This window comes from Pimephales promelas, chromosome 21 (genome assembly GCF_988280905.1).
Source record: "Pimephales promelas chromosome 21, fPimPro1.hap1.1, whole genome shotgun sequence".
NCBI classification, from domain to species: domain Eukaryota; kingdom Metazoa; phylum Chordata; class Actinopteri; order Cypriniformes; family Leuciscidae; genus Pimephales; species Pimephales promelas.
The window spans coordinates 20017796-20036126 of record NC_142789.1 but is presented as its reverse complement, the minus strand read 5'-3'; the positions used below and the strand labels follow the sequence as shown (position 1 = coordinate 20036126).

The window sequence follows — 18331 nt, the reverse complement described above, 5'->3', positions numbered from 1 at the left end:
ACGCAAACTTGTTTCATATCATGGGCGCGAGAAAACCGTTAAACTACGCAAAATAATTATATTTTATTACCACAAGGTGGAGCCATAATCAAAATTGTACCACTTTCTCACATCAAAATCATCACAGGCTCGTCCTGACATCTGTTGAAAGGTGCATTGTGCACTTGTCAGCTTATCAAAAATAGTAAATAAAACATCTCCACAACATATATTTCACTGTATGATAATCTTGACGATAAAATAAAAAGTGATGACAGCTAGTGAACATTTCTTAAACGCTGCATCTGCACAAACCATACAAACCCGGTCTGGCATAGAGCGTGCTTTGATAGAAAGTAGACTACAGATTTATGTTGCACATGCTAATTATATTATCCTTCATTGTGCATACTTTGGAGATGGCAAACATTTCCTTCACAAAAGCTTTTATTTAAATGAACAATGATCTGGCTTTATGCACATTGACTTGGAGCCGCGAAGTAAACAATGAATTTAGATTGGCTAATTTGCATGATCTTGATAGGCACGAATTAAACAATTCACTTGTGTGCATTACCTGCGAAGTGCGCTTGGGAACATTCACACCTAGGCAGCAGTCAAGTGCTGGGTAATTAAATGAAACACTGACGACAGCGATGGCTGTAGGCTGTTCTTTTGGGCGGGTCCAAATGGACGTATACCCACTCAGTCTGTCAGACTGTTTTAAATAAGTACAGACTAACTAATTGTAGCCCATTTCAGATCAGTGTTTAGTGTTAACGTTACAAGAACTGCGGATTGGCGAAGACGGTACATTTTAAGGACTATCTGAAGCGGGGCGTTTCAGATAATTTTTTGCCTTGAAAAATATTTGGACTGGATTGTTAAAACTGAAGAGTTCAGAATGCCTCGGTCTTTCCTGGTAAAAAAGTATTTCACCAGCAAGAGGCCAAACTACAGCGAGCTGGAATGTCAGAACGGTGAGTTTGGCTCCCTTTTAAAAAATCGAATCGATCTAAACGTAAAATGATTTTTAAAAGTGTTCAACTGGCCTCTAAATTTGTTATTCTGATAAAAGTACCCAGGGGATTGCATTTGTGTCATCGGTACATCGGACATATTACTATAACGCTAAATATAAATTGTTTTAATAACAAAATATGAGCTTTCTATCATTTCCCTTGCGGAATTTCAATCTATAGGCTACACAGCGCCCTTTCTTCACTGTATCTGGTTGCATGTGATGCACATGTGTTTTTTGAGTTTCTACTTCTGTTGCAACTGAGTGTCCTGTGCTTTTCCCTGGCAATCCAAAGTCCAAAAATTCTATAGCAACTAATATGGTTGTAAATATCATTAGGAACTTATTTTCGCTTCCTCTCATCCATCAGATACTCTGCCAGACAGATACCCACTTGCAGAACTTCCAGCAGTCAGCAATGACTTCCCAGTGACTTGCTTGACCACTGGACTGGTTTGGGATGTCAGCTTGCTACCTTCCCTGCACAATCCCACATCCCCATCCACTAGCCAGGGCCCGCTGGACCTCAGCTCCCCGTCCAGCAGCGTCAGCTGCAGCAGCAGCGGAGAAGAGGATGAAGGACGCACATCAGACCCACCGAGCCCAGATTCCTCAGACACCTACCACCCCCAACAGACCAGCAGGCCGAGACGCAACAACAAGAACAGGGCCGGACAGAGAGAGGACAAGAGCGAGGCCACCGTCCCAGTCACTCGACCGGCCTTCTTCTGCAAGCACTGCCCCAAAGAATACAACAGTCTCGGTGCCCTAAAGATGCACATCCGCTCACACACCCTACCATGTGTCTGTCCCACCTGTGGAAAGGCTTTCTCCCGACCCTGGCTGTTAAGAGGACACATTCGCACGCATACAGGTAAATCAATTGTTTTTCTTCAACAAACTTAATTACAAAATGTCTTACTAGCACTTAATGTGGTTCATGCTAATTTTGCATTGTGTTTTTAATTTAAAGATGAAAATATCACTCATTTTCTAAAATCTCTTTTCGCAATCATTTCATTAATGCAACACCGTTAGTTTAGTGATTCACTCAGTCAAGTGAGTTTGTCCTCAATAGAATTGCTTTTCATTGATCACTCATTGTGTTGACATCTTTTTAACAATGACACAATAGGACAATCTTATCAATCACTTGTGTGAGAGCAGAGATAAGCAAAGATAAGTTAATCAAGAATGCTAAGGAGCACTTGTTATCATCCTTGCTGAGTAGCCACTTATTTTGTGTACTTGTGGTTGATTCAATCAGGTTACCATGTGACTGTTAACTCCTTAGACAACATGTTTTTTGTTTTTAGCTTTAAATTGCTTTTTTCCCTCTCAGGTGAGCGTCCATTCTCCTGCCCACACTGTAACCGTGCCTTCGCAGACCGTTCTAACCTGCGTGCGCACCTGCAGACCCACGCGGATGTGAAGAAATACCAGTGCAACACCTGTTCTCGCACCTTCAGCCGCATGTCCTTGCTGCAGAAACACAGCGCCGCCGGCTGCTGTCCCTCCACGGCCTGAGGACACCGGGAGACATTTTATTCTACTTCAGGACTCGGTGCCCTGTGAGATAATAATGACCGTGCCCTTCTTCTCTCAACACCCGCGCATATATGCAATATGCAAAATGCAACAGGAGAAGGATGATGCGGCATTTAAGCAGACTTCTTAAACATAACATGGTCGATACATTTCCAAAATGCCACGTCAGACTTTTTTTTTCTTAACCACAATACTTCAAATGAAGGAATTATGAATGTTTAAAGTATAATGGCTGTTCAGCTAGGATTCCTGAAGCAGGGACAGCTGCTGTCAGGTTGGGGGTGGGCTCACTATGGTAGGGTATGTCTCTCAGCATGACACACACACACGCAAACATATGCATACAGACAGACAGCTGTTCTGTGGTGCGGAGGCAGTGTGCTAACAGGTGCCCTGGCCCTGACCGTCACATCTCTCTGATAACAGGTGGCGTCTGCCAATTTCTCTAGAAACACACTTTGAGAGTCGTAATGGACTACAGTTGACTGGTGTTGTTGTTTTTAGTGGGTTGTAACCTGCATGCGCATGGTTCTTCACTTTTTTTCTTTTTGATGTTTGTTCTTTTCACCACAGATATTTTTTTATTTTCATTTTTTACTCTGTGTCCTTTATCACTCCTTTTGTTGTACAGGGCCTGAGTTTTAAAATGCACTCCAGTTTACCAAAGAGTATTGAAGTCCTGTCATTGTGTACTATTAAAAAAAATGATTGGACATTTAAACCAAAGCCATGCTACTTTTTGTAATTTAACATTTTTTCTATTTTGTACCTCAGATGTTTTTTTCAAGCGATGACTTGCAACACTTTATATTTTTATCTGATGTGACGAAAAGGATAGTCTTAGTAAATCGCCATCAATATTTTTCATATTCTGTTCACAATGCATGTGGACATTTCAACCCTAATATGTCACATTTTACTGCCAATTTCATGCATGATTTTCTTTTGAATGATATTGAATGAGTTCAGTGCAATTTTTTTAGCATACTTTTTTATATATATTATATACATTTCATGTCTCTTTGTATTTGTCCAAATCATTTCCACCCAATAAAATAATTTAAGTTTATACAAAGACTTTGATTCATACTCACTTGTTTTGGATTCGCCACAGTTACAAAGTGTCAAAAAAAAAAAAGACTCATACTGGTAATCTGATTGCTCATGCTATTTGAAGCTGTTGAAATGCATTATCAGGAAGAGCGGCGTTTCATTTCTAATGAATAGAAGTGACTCACTGGTTTGTAACTGTGATGTTTGCTGGGTGGCAGGTGAACGCACTATGACAGCAGAGGGACAACTGCATGCACCTGCCCCACACACCTGTCCTGCTGCACGCACACACTCACTCGCTCTCCGCAAACAAAGCGGTTTACCCAGAACGGACTCTTGGCCTGCTTATGCACACGCATGTGTGTGTTGATCTTTTTGTGTATGCACGGTCAGTGCAGCAGATCCGTTTTATATACAAGACATAAAGATGTCGTTGTGGCCTGATGGCGTTTAAGCTGAGCGCTCTGTGTTCGTTCAAACTGTAAATTTGCCTCAGGAGGTATTGCTGTGAGGCAAACTGATGGAATGTCTTGCATAAATATTTTCATGTTGGAAGCTTTGCTTACGAGCGTTGGAAGAGTTGCGTGTGTATGCTGCATTGATGTAAGGCGCTTCTATCTCTGCTGACCTCAAAACCTGGCATGTGTAACTGTAATGACTAAATAATCATACTGAGCTAGGGTCAAATCTCTGCTATGAAAGCCTGTTTCCACCTTGGAATTAAAACTTTATATCAATTGCAACTTTATATGTGACTTGTATGTCTTTATTTTTCAGTTTTGATTTTGAACCTCACGATTTATCACAATTGCGACTATTTCTCACAATGCAGCTTTATATCTCACAACTGCGACTTTGTTTCTCATAACTGTGACCTTTAATCTCACAATGTTATTTTACATCTCGCAATTGCAACTTAATATCTTACAGTTGCAACTTTGTACCTCACAACGTAACTTCATATCTCAGTTTTGAATTTGTTTCTCATAGTTTTTGCCACTTTTTGATAGTTGTAATTGTGATAATGTGATAATTGTGACAATCTCAGTGTCACTTTGTATCTCACATTTGCTACTTCACAGTCTTAATCTTAAAGCTACACTGTAACTCTTTTAGCTTATCCTTAGCTAAAAACACTTAGTTCTTTCAAAAACATATGTGCTCATTAATGTATATTTACTTCGTTCAAGTAATAAAGTATTCTCGTGAGTGTATAATATGCCATTGAAAATACATATGGGTAAGGGGTTCTAATCTCGGTCGCCATGTTGCCCCTCCATCTTGAAAGTACATTAGCCAAAGAGGAACATACCCGTTAATTCAAGCTTCGCCTTTCGCGTTTACATTTGAGTTAACTCTCATGGACGAGGTCGAACTGGAAGCCATGTTAATCTTGGACTACACTGGCCACCGTAAGAGTTAAAACGAAATCAGAATTGAGAGGAACAGAAACTAATATTCACTGGATGGTCATATACCTTTTCACCGCTAGATGGGGGTAAAAATCACATAGTGTAGCTTTAAATCTCGCGTGTCTTCATATCTTTATTCGAACTTGTTTCTCGTAATTCTGACTCACAATTGATGTTCTTTAGTACTACTTTAAGCTTGTTCTTTAGTACCACAATGCAGCTTAATATCTCTCAATTGCACCTCAAAATGTTTGTTTTTTAATCTCGCGACTTTGTGCATTGTTTATTTCTTAGTTTAAACTTTCTCGCAATTACCTTTTTCATTTTTTACTTTGAGGTGGAAACAGGCTGCCATACTCTGTTGTCCGTACAGTGGTAAAAATTTGAATGTGAAAAGCTAAAATGGATCTTCCAACAGCACTTGTGCTGTAAGCTCCTAGTGGAAACACATCTACATTAATCAGACCGAACTGTTGAATCCAGACAGTGAGTCAGCTGCTGTCAGGAGCAAGAGTGAGTTCTCATTGTAAGTGTAGGTGCGTTTGTGGAGCATGAGGTAAGTCCTTCCATGTGCTGTCCCAGATCTGAACATCTGAAAGAGTGTTAGTGTGAGTAGCCTCTTCCCGTTTAGTCACTCAACCACTCACAGACAATCACAATCTCTGGAATGCATGTGTCAGGTGCTGACATGCAGTTTACGACAGTGAACTGGGGGGTTCTGGTTTGGAAAGAATTGTTTAAGCTTCACATTTTGGTGATGCAATTGGGGTTCATTCGTTTTTAGGTGCAGTGCAACAGTGGAAGGACGCAATCTCTGGAAAACCGACAGGAAAACATCTGTATGAAATGGAAGCAGAAGAGTTACATGTGGTCGATTTGTAACAAGCCCAGAGGGGAGGGAGAGGCGGTCTAATGAGATGACGTTATCAGAGTTGCTGTGGGAAACTTAAAAGAAGAAATTCCTGATAAAGCTTGACTTTCGGCTTTCGTCAGCAGGTATAGAGACCACACGCTAGTATATCTGATTCATCAAACTTTTCCAAAGCACATTTCCAAACCTGGAAAGTGTGTGGTGAGCCAACACATCAATGTGCCGCCATAGAGTTTGCTGTAAAGCAACCCGCAGCAATATTTAGTGCATATTCTGTGCTAAGAAATGAAAACTAAATATGCACTCTCATACAGTCGTTCCTAAGGGATAATGAGACGTCTGGCTCTGAAATCGGAGAACTTCTTCCCCACTGCGCGTTCCCAAGTGCCAGAACGTTCACTGTAATTTACCAAAAGTGGCTGCTGCTGCTGCCATAAAGCATGTGTTTAACATTCCAGCCCTTTTCTCAAGGCTTGTTGTGTGCCTTTTATACTCCCTTTCTTTTGCTCTTGCTCAACTTTGCATGGCTAAATTTGAGCACAATGATGCGTCTTTGCCTTACTTCACATGAGGATCATCTCTCTCCCTCAGAGACACCCAAAGTCCCAGGCAGGAAATGGGAGTTTACATTGGCCTGACTTTGCAGGGAGAGAACAAGTGGGCTCAAGTGTTCAGCGACTGCAGCGGAGCCCCATCCCCCCACTCAAGATTCCCTCCTACGCCTGCTCTCCCACTCAGTCAGGGGGAGAGCGCTGCAAGGGCCTTGGCCAAGACTTGGGGCTCGGGGCCTGGGATACAGGAAGAAGCTGTCAGCCTCTTATAAACACGAAGGGTTTTGCACCCACGACAAACTAGCGCCAGAGGGAATGCTCCAACGCCGCCATACTGTCTGTGTCAAACCACTGAATGCAAAAAGTCACACGTTTCTCTCACCACAGGTATTCTAAACTTCATTACAAGCATATCTGCTGTTAGTACCTCAGGACACTGTTATGTCTGCTGTGTCAGAAGGCAAAAGGCACTCAATGAATTAACAGACAGAGTTCAAGTATGAAAGAAACTGCTTTCGGACCGCCTTCCAAGGCACTGTAACGTCACATCTGATGATCTATAACAGTTCTGAAATGGTGGTACCGACGTTGTGGTATGTGGAGGACATACACAGCAACAGCATGACTCTAAAAAATCACTACAATTATATATATATATATATAAGAAACCCCTAAAAAGTGTGTATTTTATTGTAATTCTGAAATTTATAAAATATATATAAATTATTATTATTTATATTATATATTACATATATATTATATTATATATATTATATTATTATTTGTACATAAATTTATATTACAAATTAGATGCAAATTTCAAGAGACTGATGGGGCTTAACTACAGCTATAAAAAAAAATATAGCATTGCTTGCAATTTCCGCTGAAAGCTATTTAAAGGACAAGTTCTGTATTTTACACTTAAAGCCCTGTTTTAAGGTCGTTTCTGAGGAAATAGAATTAAGATTGAAATTTGTACAAATCGCTGCAGAAGATGCTTTCCAACAAGTTTACTCGTAGTTTTTGTCCCAAGTCAAGTCAATGGAGTCAAGTCAACTCTTTTAAACTAAAGTTTAATGCGTTTTATGAAGGATTGTTAACTATTAACCGTTCTATTTCATCAGAAACGATCTTAAAACAGGGCTTTAAGTGTAAAATACCAAACTTGTCCTAAAAAAAAAGAAAGAAAAAGTATTGTGCTGTAATCTTATAAAATGTTCATTTATAAAAAGCTCCGTCAAACAGCATTGTTATTCTTTCAAACAAATGCCAGACTGCAAGATCAGAATTGTGGGAAATCATAAGCATCGGAGGACACATCTGTGCCACCTTTAAAATTTTCCAGATGGAGGCATTTAAGTGGACAGATCTACAAATAATGGATTCAGACATGCCTTGATGACTTCCTACTTCCATATACTACATTTTCAGGTTCTGGACACAATATATGCAATCGAGTGTAATACCTTTCAGATTTATTTTCTTTATTTCAGGCCAACACACTTATGAATCAGTTGCATGCGAAACTGAGCGCAGTTTAATGTCAAAGTGTTGTTTGTTTATAAGGATGTAGGACTTGACAGATGAAAGAAGCCCACATTTCTATCTCAAACATCACCTCACATAACCCACATCTTTCAACGTCTGTCCATGATATGTGCCCTAGTACGAACAGCCTAATCACTGACAGATACTTCTGCATCAACTTCTCCAAGGTCTCCCGTGAACAATAGCATCTAAACAAAACCACCAAACAAAATGCAAACAAAGGCCCTCATCTCCCTCTCCAAGAGCTTCAGAGTTTGCCAGAGGGCCGCTGGAGAAGCGGAGAGACCTTATTACAGAATAATGAATCACACACTCACTAAGTCACAGGGTTGCTGAAGATGAATGTGCTCTCTGTTGGTTTTCCTGGAGCTGCGTGTTTACTAACCAATGACGCAGGCTGCACTTGATCAGAGACATGTGTTTCTGAGGTCTCAGTTCCAGTGAGAAGCGAGGGGAAGGAGAGCCGAGCGCGAATGTGTGGCGCCTGGGCTCCCTTGGCCCCGAGTCTGCCACACACACAGGGGTTGGGGTAACTGTGGGGGTCATGCTGAGAAAAATAAACCGTGTAAACCTCAGGACAGGAAGCAGACTGCTGCGAGGAGATCCACATTAAGCGAGAGCATGAAGCCTCTAATTTCAGTCCATGCACTGATTTTGAACCTCAAATCAAACGGCAAAATTCATTGCCAAACAACCAGATAGCAAACGAAGGCGCTCAAGAAGATTCCCATAGTGACCTTCCTAATTATATCAATTGAACCAAAATGTCTGCACACCAGCTATTGCAAAAATTACTGTTATTAAACAGGTTTCACTGCTGTTTTACAGCCACGCAACAGGTAGTCCTAATGTTCAATGTTTGTAAACAATACATTTACCTTGTTAATTTATTCAACTTATATGTAAAATGGTTACAAATGAATTTGTTACATTTAAACATAGATTGGTCTAACGTAGATTGGTCTAAATAAGAAATTACAATAATAATATTTGGACTGCTTTTTACAGAAACGATAATCAGGACGTTACCTTGTGGGAAGGGGAGAGTTAGGACCAAAATCGGGCCGATTATATTGTGTGATGGTGACTTCAATTAATTTTTAGTATGTTTTAGCCTACCTCAAGGGCATCCAAGATGTAGGTGTCTTTGTTTCCGCAGTAGTTTAGATTTTTATGTCAAACCGTTCGTCTATCAGTCATATAATGGAGGTCTATGGTCACCTCCTCAAAGAGCGTGCACAGAAAAGTCCAAATTAAAAATCATTTAATGACTCGTAAATGTACACATTGTTGGCCTAAAACACAAAATGAGCGGTTTGTGAGAGAAAACGAACAGTATTTATATCGTTTTTACCACGAAGCGCCCGCGCCCTCAGATCACTTGGACGTGGCTGTGGTTACAAGAGGTAAAAACGATATAAATACTGTTCGTTTTATCAAACAAACTGCTATTTTCGTGTCTTAGGCCATCAATGTGTACTTACATTTACGAGTCGTTTAATTTGGACTTCTCTGTTAATGTTGTAATATCCAACCCTTTGGGGCAGTTCAAACAAACAGGTTGCGATTCCATTGGCTGCCACTATAGTGTAGAAATCACACGCTTCCTCTTTAAGGTCTAATAGAATAATAATTCCACAGATGGGTTTTGTCGAATTATTAGTCATTTATTACATTCATCACATATTGTACCAATTATGATTTAAGAACATGACCCACACCAATTACTCTAAATATCCTCGTCAATTGCTTGGAGTCATGTAGAAATGCCTAATGACTCAAGACTAAAATTCTTTCCAAAACAAGAGAAACATCCTTGACTGTAAAAACGAATGTAGGCGTTGGCTGAAAACTTAAGCGAGAGAGGGAAGTGAGGCACATGGAGGATGCAAGTCCAATTTTAGGTCTGGCTAGCAGCTCGTACTTAACTTGTTCCTGAGCATAGCGGCTTGTATCCTGTGCTCAGCTCCCACTGCCCAGGCTTTTCCTCACACATGCGGACGGAAAAGAGTGCCGTTATTCACAGACTCAACCCCAGATGGACAAGTGTCAAAACTTTACTGTTCGATCATTGGTACCTCACGCCATTTCGAGACTTTAACTCTTGAATTTCCTGTTGTTGTCGACCTGTAAAAGGGGGCGTGAACTTCTGACTGGGTGTGTTCTGAACAACTTTTTAAAATTGTATAAAATTTAATACATGACTGATGAAAAGCTGTTTATAAACCGGAATCACGTGGGGTGGTTCTCAGTTTGCCGATCTAACTAAACAAACTAACACTCGAGCATACACAGTATACTAGCTGTCATATAACATCATGCAACCCACCAGCACCTTCCCCCAACACAAATACATACGTCCAGGGGTGGTCTTTTGTTGGAGAGACCAAACAGCAGCCTAGTAATGACGAGAAGCCTTTTGCAACCTCACAGTCACCCTGATCTACAGGCAGTCTCTAATCCTCATATGAGGCATCGTTCTGATCTTCTCATCCTGTTGTTTGACAACCCACAATCTCTAAACTAACATATTATGAGAGGGGGGGATTCGCTCATTAATGTCAGAGATCTTGAGCAGGAAATGAGATGAAACTCCTCCAAAACTCACAAACACACGCATTCATATTCTCATACATGCTAGCAGGGAAGCGTATGAGATTTGACTCCGGACATCCCTGTTTTGGGGGCTTTAAAAGGCTCATTAATCGCCTATGTATTATCTGCATATTTTTCTCAGGGTCCCCCACGAGGAAATGGCTCCATATGCGTTGCATATCAAGCATAGCCCATATTTGCACCACTTGCACCTTCTAAAATGAATGAATATGTGTTAAACAAAGCAGATCTTCTTGTCATCTTGCTCTCTTCTGTCAGTTTAACATCTCTCATGCTGAAGTGATTAGACTGCAGCTTGTTGTTTTCCCTTACCAAAAGTTAAAAGGCTTCACGCAAAGAATGCTGAAAGACTTGCCACCCAACTGAGCTTTGGGTTATAGGAATGCTGGCTTGCCTTGTAATATAAAGACTGTAATGAGCCATGAACATACGGACTAAAAGTCCCTCATGTTTTTAAATATTGTAATGGTGTGTAGACCAAAGCATTTCAGTTTGCAATTCAGAGACTCTGTGGTGACCATGAAATCTAAGAGAGGGAGATCTAATAAGTGAACCTTGGGAGGACATTTATAATTAAGTTTACTGCAAAAAAGTTCAAAATATCCATACATCCCTTAAACAAGATATACTCGAGAAGCAAAACTCTTTTAAAAAGATAATAAGAGGGGTTTTGTAAGATGTTAAACATAATAAATATAGAAATACATATAATTATTTAATATAAAATATAATCATATTTTTAAATCCTGTTTTAGGTGGATTTTATGCTTAGAATAATGGAGTATGAGAAATAATGAAATTAATAAATATAGTAAATAAGTAAGAATTAACATTACTTTTACAACCTTTACAATTAATATTACAATTAATAACTAAAAAAAAAATAACTTCTGAGTTTACCAAACTGATAAAAAATAAGAAAAATATATAAAATATATATAAACCTTATAAAACAATATCTTGTTCAGATAAGATGTTTAGATATTTTTACTGAAAAAGTCAAAGATAGTTAATAAGATTTTTTTTTTTTTTTGCGAAATTCTAAAAGGTATTTATTGTCGTCTTTAGTGCTGGGTATCAAGTATAAGAATCGCTCTTCCTCTTTTGCTTCTATGTTCGCTTACAACACATACAAAGGTAGTTGTGTGTTTAAGCAACGTGGACCTTCGAGCCTTTCACAGCACTGTTTTAATGCAGAGCTCTATCAAAAGAACCCTGTCTCTCACTGGAACGCTAAATGAATGACACTCGCCCACCATGCCGGACATTCACACCTTAGATCAAAGAACTGTAGGATAACGGCTTTTGCTCACATACCAGTAAACTTCAGCCAGCCCTCCTCCACCCACCCTCACTTTTAACACCCCAGTGATAAGTCTGAATTGGGCAAATGGCACAAACACCTGTCTGCAGTTCAAACACTGTCATCGTCCTTGTGCAATCACCTGTCGGCCATCAGCTGTGAAAAGGCTTCTCACTTTTACGAAGCAGGAAGGGGATTTTCATTGTCTCTGTGATATGGTCGGTTTGTTAAGTGGTTTGAGTCTATGTGCACGGACCAGAGAGCTTGAATCCCCCTCTAAATGGCCCTTTACAAAACAAACACTGGTGTTTGCTTAGAAAGATGCATTAAATGCATGCATTAAAGAGTTGGTTGACACCTAAGTGAACTTTTGTGTAATGCAACTTGTTTTTTTTTTAATTCAATTGTGTAGGTACTTGTGTAAAAAAAAAGAAGTTTTATGAGCAAAATGAGACCTAGTGTTGTAAAAATCTCAACAGAGCCAGAGAGAGGAAACGCAGAAAAGAGGGATGAGGAGAATAAGAGAACATCAGAGGGTTGAGGGAGGAAATCCCACAGCAACCTGACCTCCATTTGAGCCAACATTACACATGAGTTCACCTACTGTCTCTCTTTCCCTTTCTCTCTCTCTCTCTGGGTGTGGTAGGTACATCAAAAGCTCCATGTCTCTATAGACTGTTCCCATTTAGGACATTTTGGCAAAAACAAGCAAGGTGGCAACGGCCACTAAAACACATGCGATTTTTGAAATAAACATCTAAACAAAGCACACAATTATACCTCTCCCATATAAACACGCACAAAACCGAGCAAGTGCATTCCCAGAGTCTTACGAAGCAGCAGAGATAGAGGTCTCTTAAAGCACTGCATTCCTCTGCACTCATCCACAGTAGAGGAAACAGAGCCCTCTCTATCATCTCCTCATTCACAAAGCTCATGGTCTGCATGTGATTTCAATATGGACACGGCAAGTCAACTGAGGGTCTGTTCACATTCATGCTAATGCGAGAGCGGCTGTTGATACGTTTCAGCGGCAAATTAAACAAATCTTTTGGAATTTGTATGTTCATATATTTCAGAGAGATCAACAAGCAAAAAAATAAATGGCAAAGGGAAACACATGCTTAGATTTGTCCTGGATAAAATTCTTAGACCTTTTCCAGGACGAAAATGGCAAAAATTATTATTAATTTTTTTCTAATTTATTTTCAAATGTGTTATATTGGTAGAGAAAGGTTTGTCTTGGGAATTTTATGGTTAAAAAAAGAAAAGAAAAAAGGAGTGGGTTAAGAAAAATAATAATAAACTAAACAAAACAAATAAGAATAATATGATATAATAAGGGGTAAGAAAAAACAATTAATAATGAAAAACAAAACAAAATAAATATAAAATGTATAATATAAAAATAAACTTTTATTTATCTACTGGAAGTCAGGGAAGAAACATACAAATTAAGGAAAATTTTTTTTTAAATTATAATGTTTTAAAATTTTGTCTGGTACGTTCATCTAAACTTTGGTCCAGTGGCACTGAAACTCTTCAGTCAGCCTGAACGGATTTCTTTTACTTGCTAAATAACAGTTACAAGGTTCTTCTTATACCTGGTCTCACAAGAGCATAAAAAGTGCTCTGTCTTTTCCGCAAAGGCAGCATATTAGTGTTAGTGAAGGATATGGCAAGTGCAGTGATGGGTGGGGGTGGCCGAGGCACCTTGCAACAGCTGGACTGAATTAGCCAAGGGGATCGGGGGGTGAGGGGGGGCTCTGAGACTGCTGGCGCCAGGAGCAGGCCAGCAGGTCAGGGTGGATGAAGATTACCAAAACACAAGCGGGCAGCCATGCCCTGCGGAGGGACGGGGAGGGGAGGGGAGGGGAGCAGGGGTTCCTGGCTCACAGACCTTCAGCTACAGGATGGGGCGGCAGGAGGACTTCCACTTCCTGTCAGATAACCCTTTCCTGTCCATATGACATCCAGAGAAAGAATGCTTGAAAAGAAAAACAGTGGATGCAGATGATCATGTGATAATGAAATATTGAACAAGGCACCGTTCTTGTCTGAGCTAATGTTGTGAGCAGCTTTTTCTATGCTTTCTCCTCCCCGTCATAGTTCACATCTGTGAGCGAACATGACATGTACGTGACAATCAAGATATTCAGAATTAGTGGGAGAACGGAATGAAAACATTCCTGTATGTGAGAGAACATTGCTGTAAAGATCTAAATATAGATGTTTTAATAGCCAAATGGTTATGTATAAACACACTTAGCCATCATGTCTGGATGTGAAGTGGGGAATGTTCAAGAACAAATTCCATATGAGGCAGAGAAACACAGACCTTACGGACAGACATTACAGGCCTGTAAATTCAGTCTTCACCTTGCAAACACTTTTTCTTTTACAGTCTATGACAAACACTCAGAAAACAGTTGTTTTGCCATGGTGTCATCATTTGGTGTCACAACAAATGCTAAAAGATGACCTATAATAAAATTGCACACTTACAAATACAGAAAGAAAGTGTGTACTATGAACAATGTTTTACTCTCTTCAGTTAACTTTACGGTTAAAGTGGCACATGGGGCCATCTAGTGGCCGATTACAATATAGCATCCCTACAAAGAGTGCTAATTAAAATAATAAAGATCTCACAGCTAATTATGATCGTCATTTAGTAGGGGTATTTCCATTCAAGTAACTTTAATTAAAAGTGCAGTAATCAGACCAGGAGAATCCTAGATTAGTAGTTATTCGAGTTTCCATTAGTCATAAAGACTGTTCCATCACTGTTCAACTTAGATAGCAGCGTTCGGCCCACCGTCTAACTGGACAGAATGTATTTCAGAAGACGTGACTGGGCACTATTCTGTATTTCATTTTCATCAGTAGTCTTAAATCTAATGTAAAGAGCAAATTGTGCGATTAATCTACCTACCACACCAAACTCCCGCAAGCCACACCCGCGCAATCACTTTCTATCCACACCAATAACTAGACAATACCAGGAGATAGCGCCAAAGCCAAACGCACCTCACTTCAATATTGGGACAAAACCAATTGCTCTGAAATACTGTCAGTTTATTTACAAAGACATTCTTTTGGATTACTCTGATTAACATGTTCGGAGTTAGCCTATTCATGATTATAATGGTCCAGCCTCCGGTATAACCCGTTTAATTGTCTTTTTCCTTTATTAGGCTACTTATAATAATTCTAAAATTAGACAAATATATGAACACGAAAAAGGATACTTTTTTTTTATTTGCAAAAGCAATTTTTCATAAATTGTCACACCATAAAATCTAACAACAAAAAGTTGCTATAGCTATTTGTTTCTATACGGAAGCTTTCATTTGAGGAAATCTACTCTGTTTTTCGGAATGAATGACTTAATTATCTCAAAATTATGAGTAACTCATTATTAATTCATAAAAACAGAAAAAAACATGTTTTTTTAAGAAAAAAAATTAGGCTATCTCATAATTCTGAGATAAGTAACTCGTTAATTCAGAAAAACAGAGCAAAAACTTTTTTCCCATGAAAAATTATCTCGTAATTCTGAGATAATTAACTCGTTAATTCAGAAAATTCAGAGTTTTTTACTGAATGAAATGCAATACATTGCCAATTTTTCCCAAAATGTTATATTTTATTTTATTATAGGGATGGCACACAGAAAATGTAGGCTAATTAAACATAATTCAAGTTTTCCTACATTTGAGTTAGGTACATTCTAGTGATCGTGATTCATTTCAAAGTAGAAAAAAGGCAGGTAAAATTGTGGGACCTGTTTTGTCTCGAAAAGCAGTGTCCTGAATGTTATTGAAAAGCACAAGCAAAAATGTTACACTGCAGCAACATTATATCGTATAACAATGGGCTGTAACTTCAACTGGATGTAATATGTGCACAGCTTCTCAAGTATATATGCTCCCAATTGTCAGTTCAGTATCATTAAGTGCAAAATGAACACCTAATTCACTAAGGGTCTAGTGACACTGCTCAAGTGCCCGAGACTCTGCCAAGAAACAGCACTTCTCAAGATGCTTCGGGGTTCACACCAACACCCCACAATGTTAGAAGTGCAAGTGACACAACTGACACCCATTCTCTCACTGTAGATAGATACCAAGCCCCTGAGGGACGCCATTACAAGTGTCAAAGTAGTATTGCCATATTTTCCTGCCAAGCTGTATATTAGACATAGTGCTAAAGCAACTGAACTAGATTTCCAGGGTTATGTTGTGCTACAAACATCTTCCATGATCTTTTCATTTACAGGTGCAAATTCTCACATGAAGGCACAAAAATGACTGTAAATGCTTAAATATCATTAAATGTATTTTGGTATTTATACTGATCTTTCTAGACATACTGTATCTGACGGCAAATTAAAAATGCAGTTTGAACTTTAAGGTATTTGTAACATACAGAAAAAGCCATTTAAATGTTTTTATTATATTGTACCAAGACTGCACTTATTTGATCAAGAATAGAGTAAAACAATAATATTGCGAAATATTATAGTAAATTGAAAATAACTGCGTTTTAAGATTTTAACAATTAACAATTAAATAAATATAAAAAAACGATTAAACAACACAGTGTGAAAGGCCTATCCTAGACATTGGCAAATGTGACTGCATGCCGTCAGAAGTGCTCTGCTGCTCCTATCTATTTGCAAAAACACCATTCACACATATATAATCACAAACTAGACATTCTACAAAGGAAGTTTTATGCTAAAGTGGGCATGCCTCTACTGACCCATTCAAACAACATTAAAAGACAGTTTAAGCAATGCAGTGCCCTCTATTGATGGAAATGTCTAAATGTTTCGACTGGGGTTCTATTGCCTGTATATTCACAGTGAAATCAAACTGGACAATATAATTTTATTTAATGGAATATTACCATATTTATTATAAATAATTTGAGATGATCCATGCACATACATTTTTTTTTATTCATAGGCCTATGCCCTTGTAATCTTTAATCTTGACACCTATGCTCTTCTCTGATGACCTGTTTACTGGCCTCCTGACACTCATATGACATCACAGCAGCAATAGCAAACCTCAGCATCCAATCAGTTTCCAATGGACAAAAGAGCACTGGCTATGACTAGACAACAAATGCTACACCATTTGCTGTCAGCAGCATTACTGATTATAATGGGTTCTGTTTGCTTTTGTCGCATCTCGCCGCTTGCGTCTTGTGTAGACACTGAGTAAAAAGAAACTCTTCTCCGCTCCACAAATGTAACGTTAGCCTTTATATGGTGTTTCTTGAGTAAGGAAAACACTGTACTTGCTCAAAAACATCCACTGTAAAAAATGTCTTCAATTTACGGTAAAATACCAGCAGCTGTGGTTGCCAGAAATTTAACAAGGTTTTACAGACTTAACTCAATATTTACAGAAATAAACCGTATTTCATTATCTAATACAATGTTAAATTATCAACCAATTGAAGTTTTCTGTTTTGTACCTTTGTAATACACTGAATTATACTGAATAATACATATTTACAATTATACAATTATACAATACAATTATACACTGAATAATAACAATTATTATTATTATTATTATTATTATTAACAATCACAGCAGTGATGAGAGTATACGTATTAAGCTCATCACTTGCAGTTCTTCCACAAGAAACTTTATATTAATATATAGAACTGCACAGTGTCATTCACTCAAACACATGACATTTTAAAAAGGCAATAAACATTAATTTAACAACATTAAATGTCACATAAAACCCTAATGTACATAACTGATTAGAAAAAGACTAAGCAAACTATGAAGAAAAAAGTTATTTCAACAAAAATACATCAAATGCGCAGGGTCACGCAGGGAATTGGGGGAATGTCAATTTAATGTAAATTTAACGGTATTTTACAGTAAAATTACATGAAATGTACCATTAGATCTATCACAGTTATTTACCGTATATAGTAAGGAAAGGTTCTGTTAACCTGTCAAACAGTTTTTCACTGTAGCATTTTTAGAGTCTTTTACCGTAAAATCACGATCATTTGTTTATTTACCCCTGCATTGCAAACAACAAGCAGAGGCGGTCCAAATAAACACAGTCTCATCCCAAGTCGTCATATAACTGACATAATATTAACGTCAGTTAGGTGACGGGGTAGGTTTAGGTCTGGGGTAGGGTTAGGATCCGATAACGTCATCTAACCGACGTTTATGGGTACCCTAAAAAGGCGGATGTTGACGTATGGTCAAAAGCCGTCCCAAGACGTCAGATGAGACTGCGCTGGTCCAAAAGGTGTGTGGGACTTTACTCACAATAGAGGCGGGGTGGAGTAATGAGTTATACAGACAGTTTGAGGATCCAATGAAGTTACGCGGTTTGGTCGCAAGCTCTTTTTAATACTTTTCACTGGTGACCAATAGTAAA

The 18331-nt window shown here is 38.7% G+C and overlaps 2 protein-coding genes across 4 annotated transcripts in view; one reads left to right on the top strand and one right to left on the bottom strand.

Annotated features, from left to right (window-relative positions):
* Window positions 1–18331, bottom strand: part of tp53inp2a (tumor protein p53 inducible nuclear protein 2a) — a 42518-nt gene that overhangs the window by 3864 nt on the left and 20323 nt on the right. The window contains exon 1 of one of the 3 annotated variants that reach the window (XM_089125301.1): window positions 8301–8424. The exons of the other annotated variants lie outside the window; for them this stretch is intronic. The gene's annotated coding sequence lies outside the window, so the exon portion shown is untranslated. Of the gene's footprint in view, window positions 1–8300; window positions 8425–18331 lie in introns of those variants that run through there. 3 annotated transcript variants of the gene reach the window in all.
* snai1a (snail family zinc finger 1a) lies at window positions 659–3617 on the top strand. The gene is made up of 3 exons (XM_039674073.2): window positions 659–959; window positions 1371–1874; window positions 2343–3617. The coding sequence occupies exons 1-3, from the start codon at window positions 884–886 to the stop codon at window positions 2525–2527; spliced, it is 765 nt and encodes a 254-aa protein (XP_039530007.1). The 5' UTR covers window positions 659–883; the 3' UTR covers window positions 2528–3617.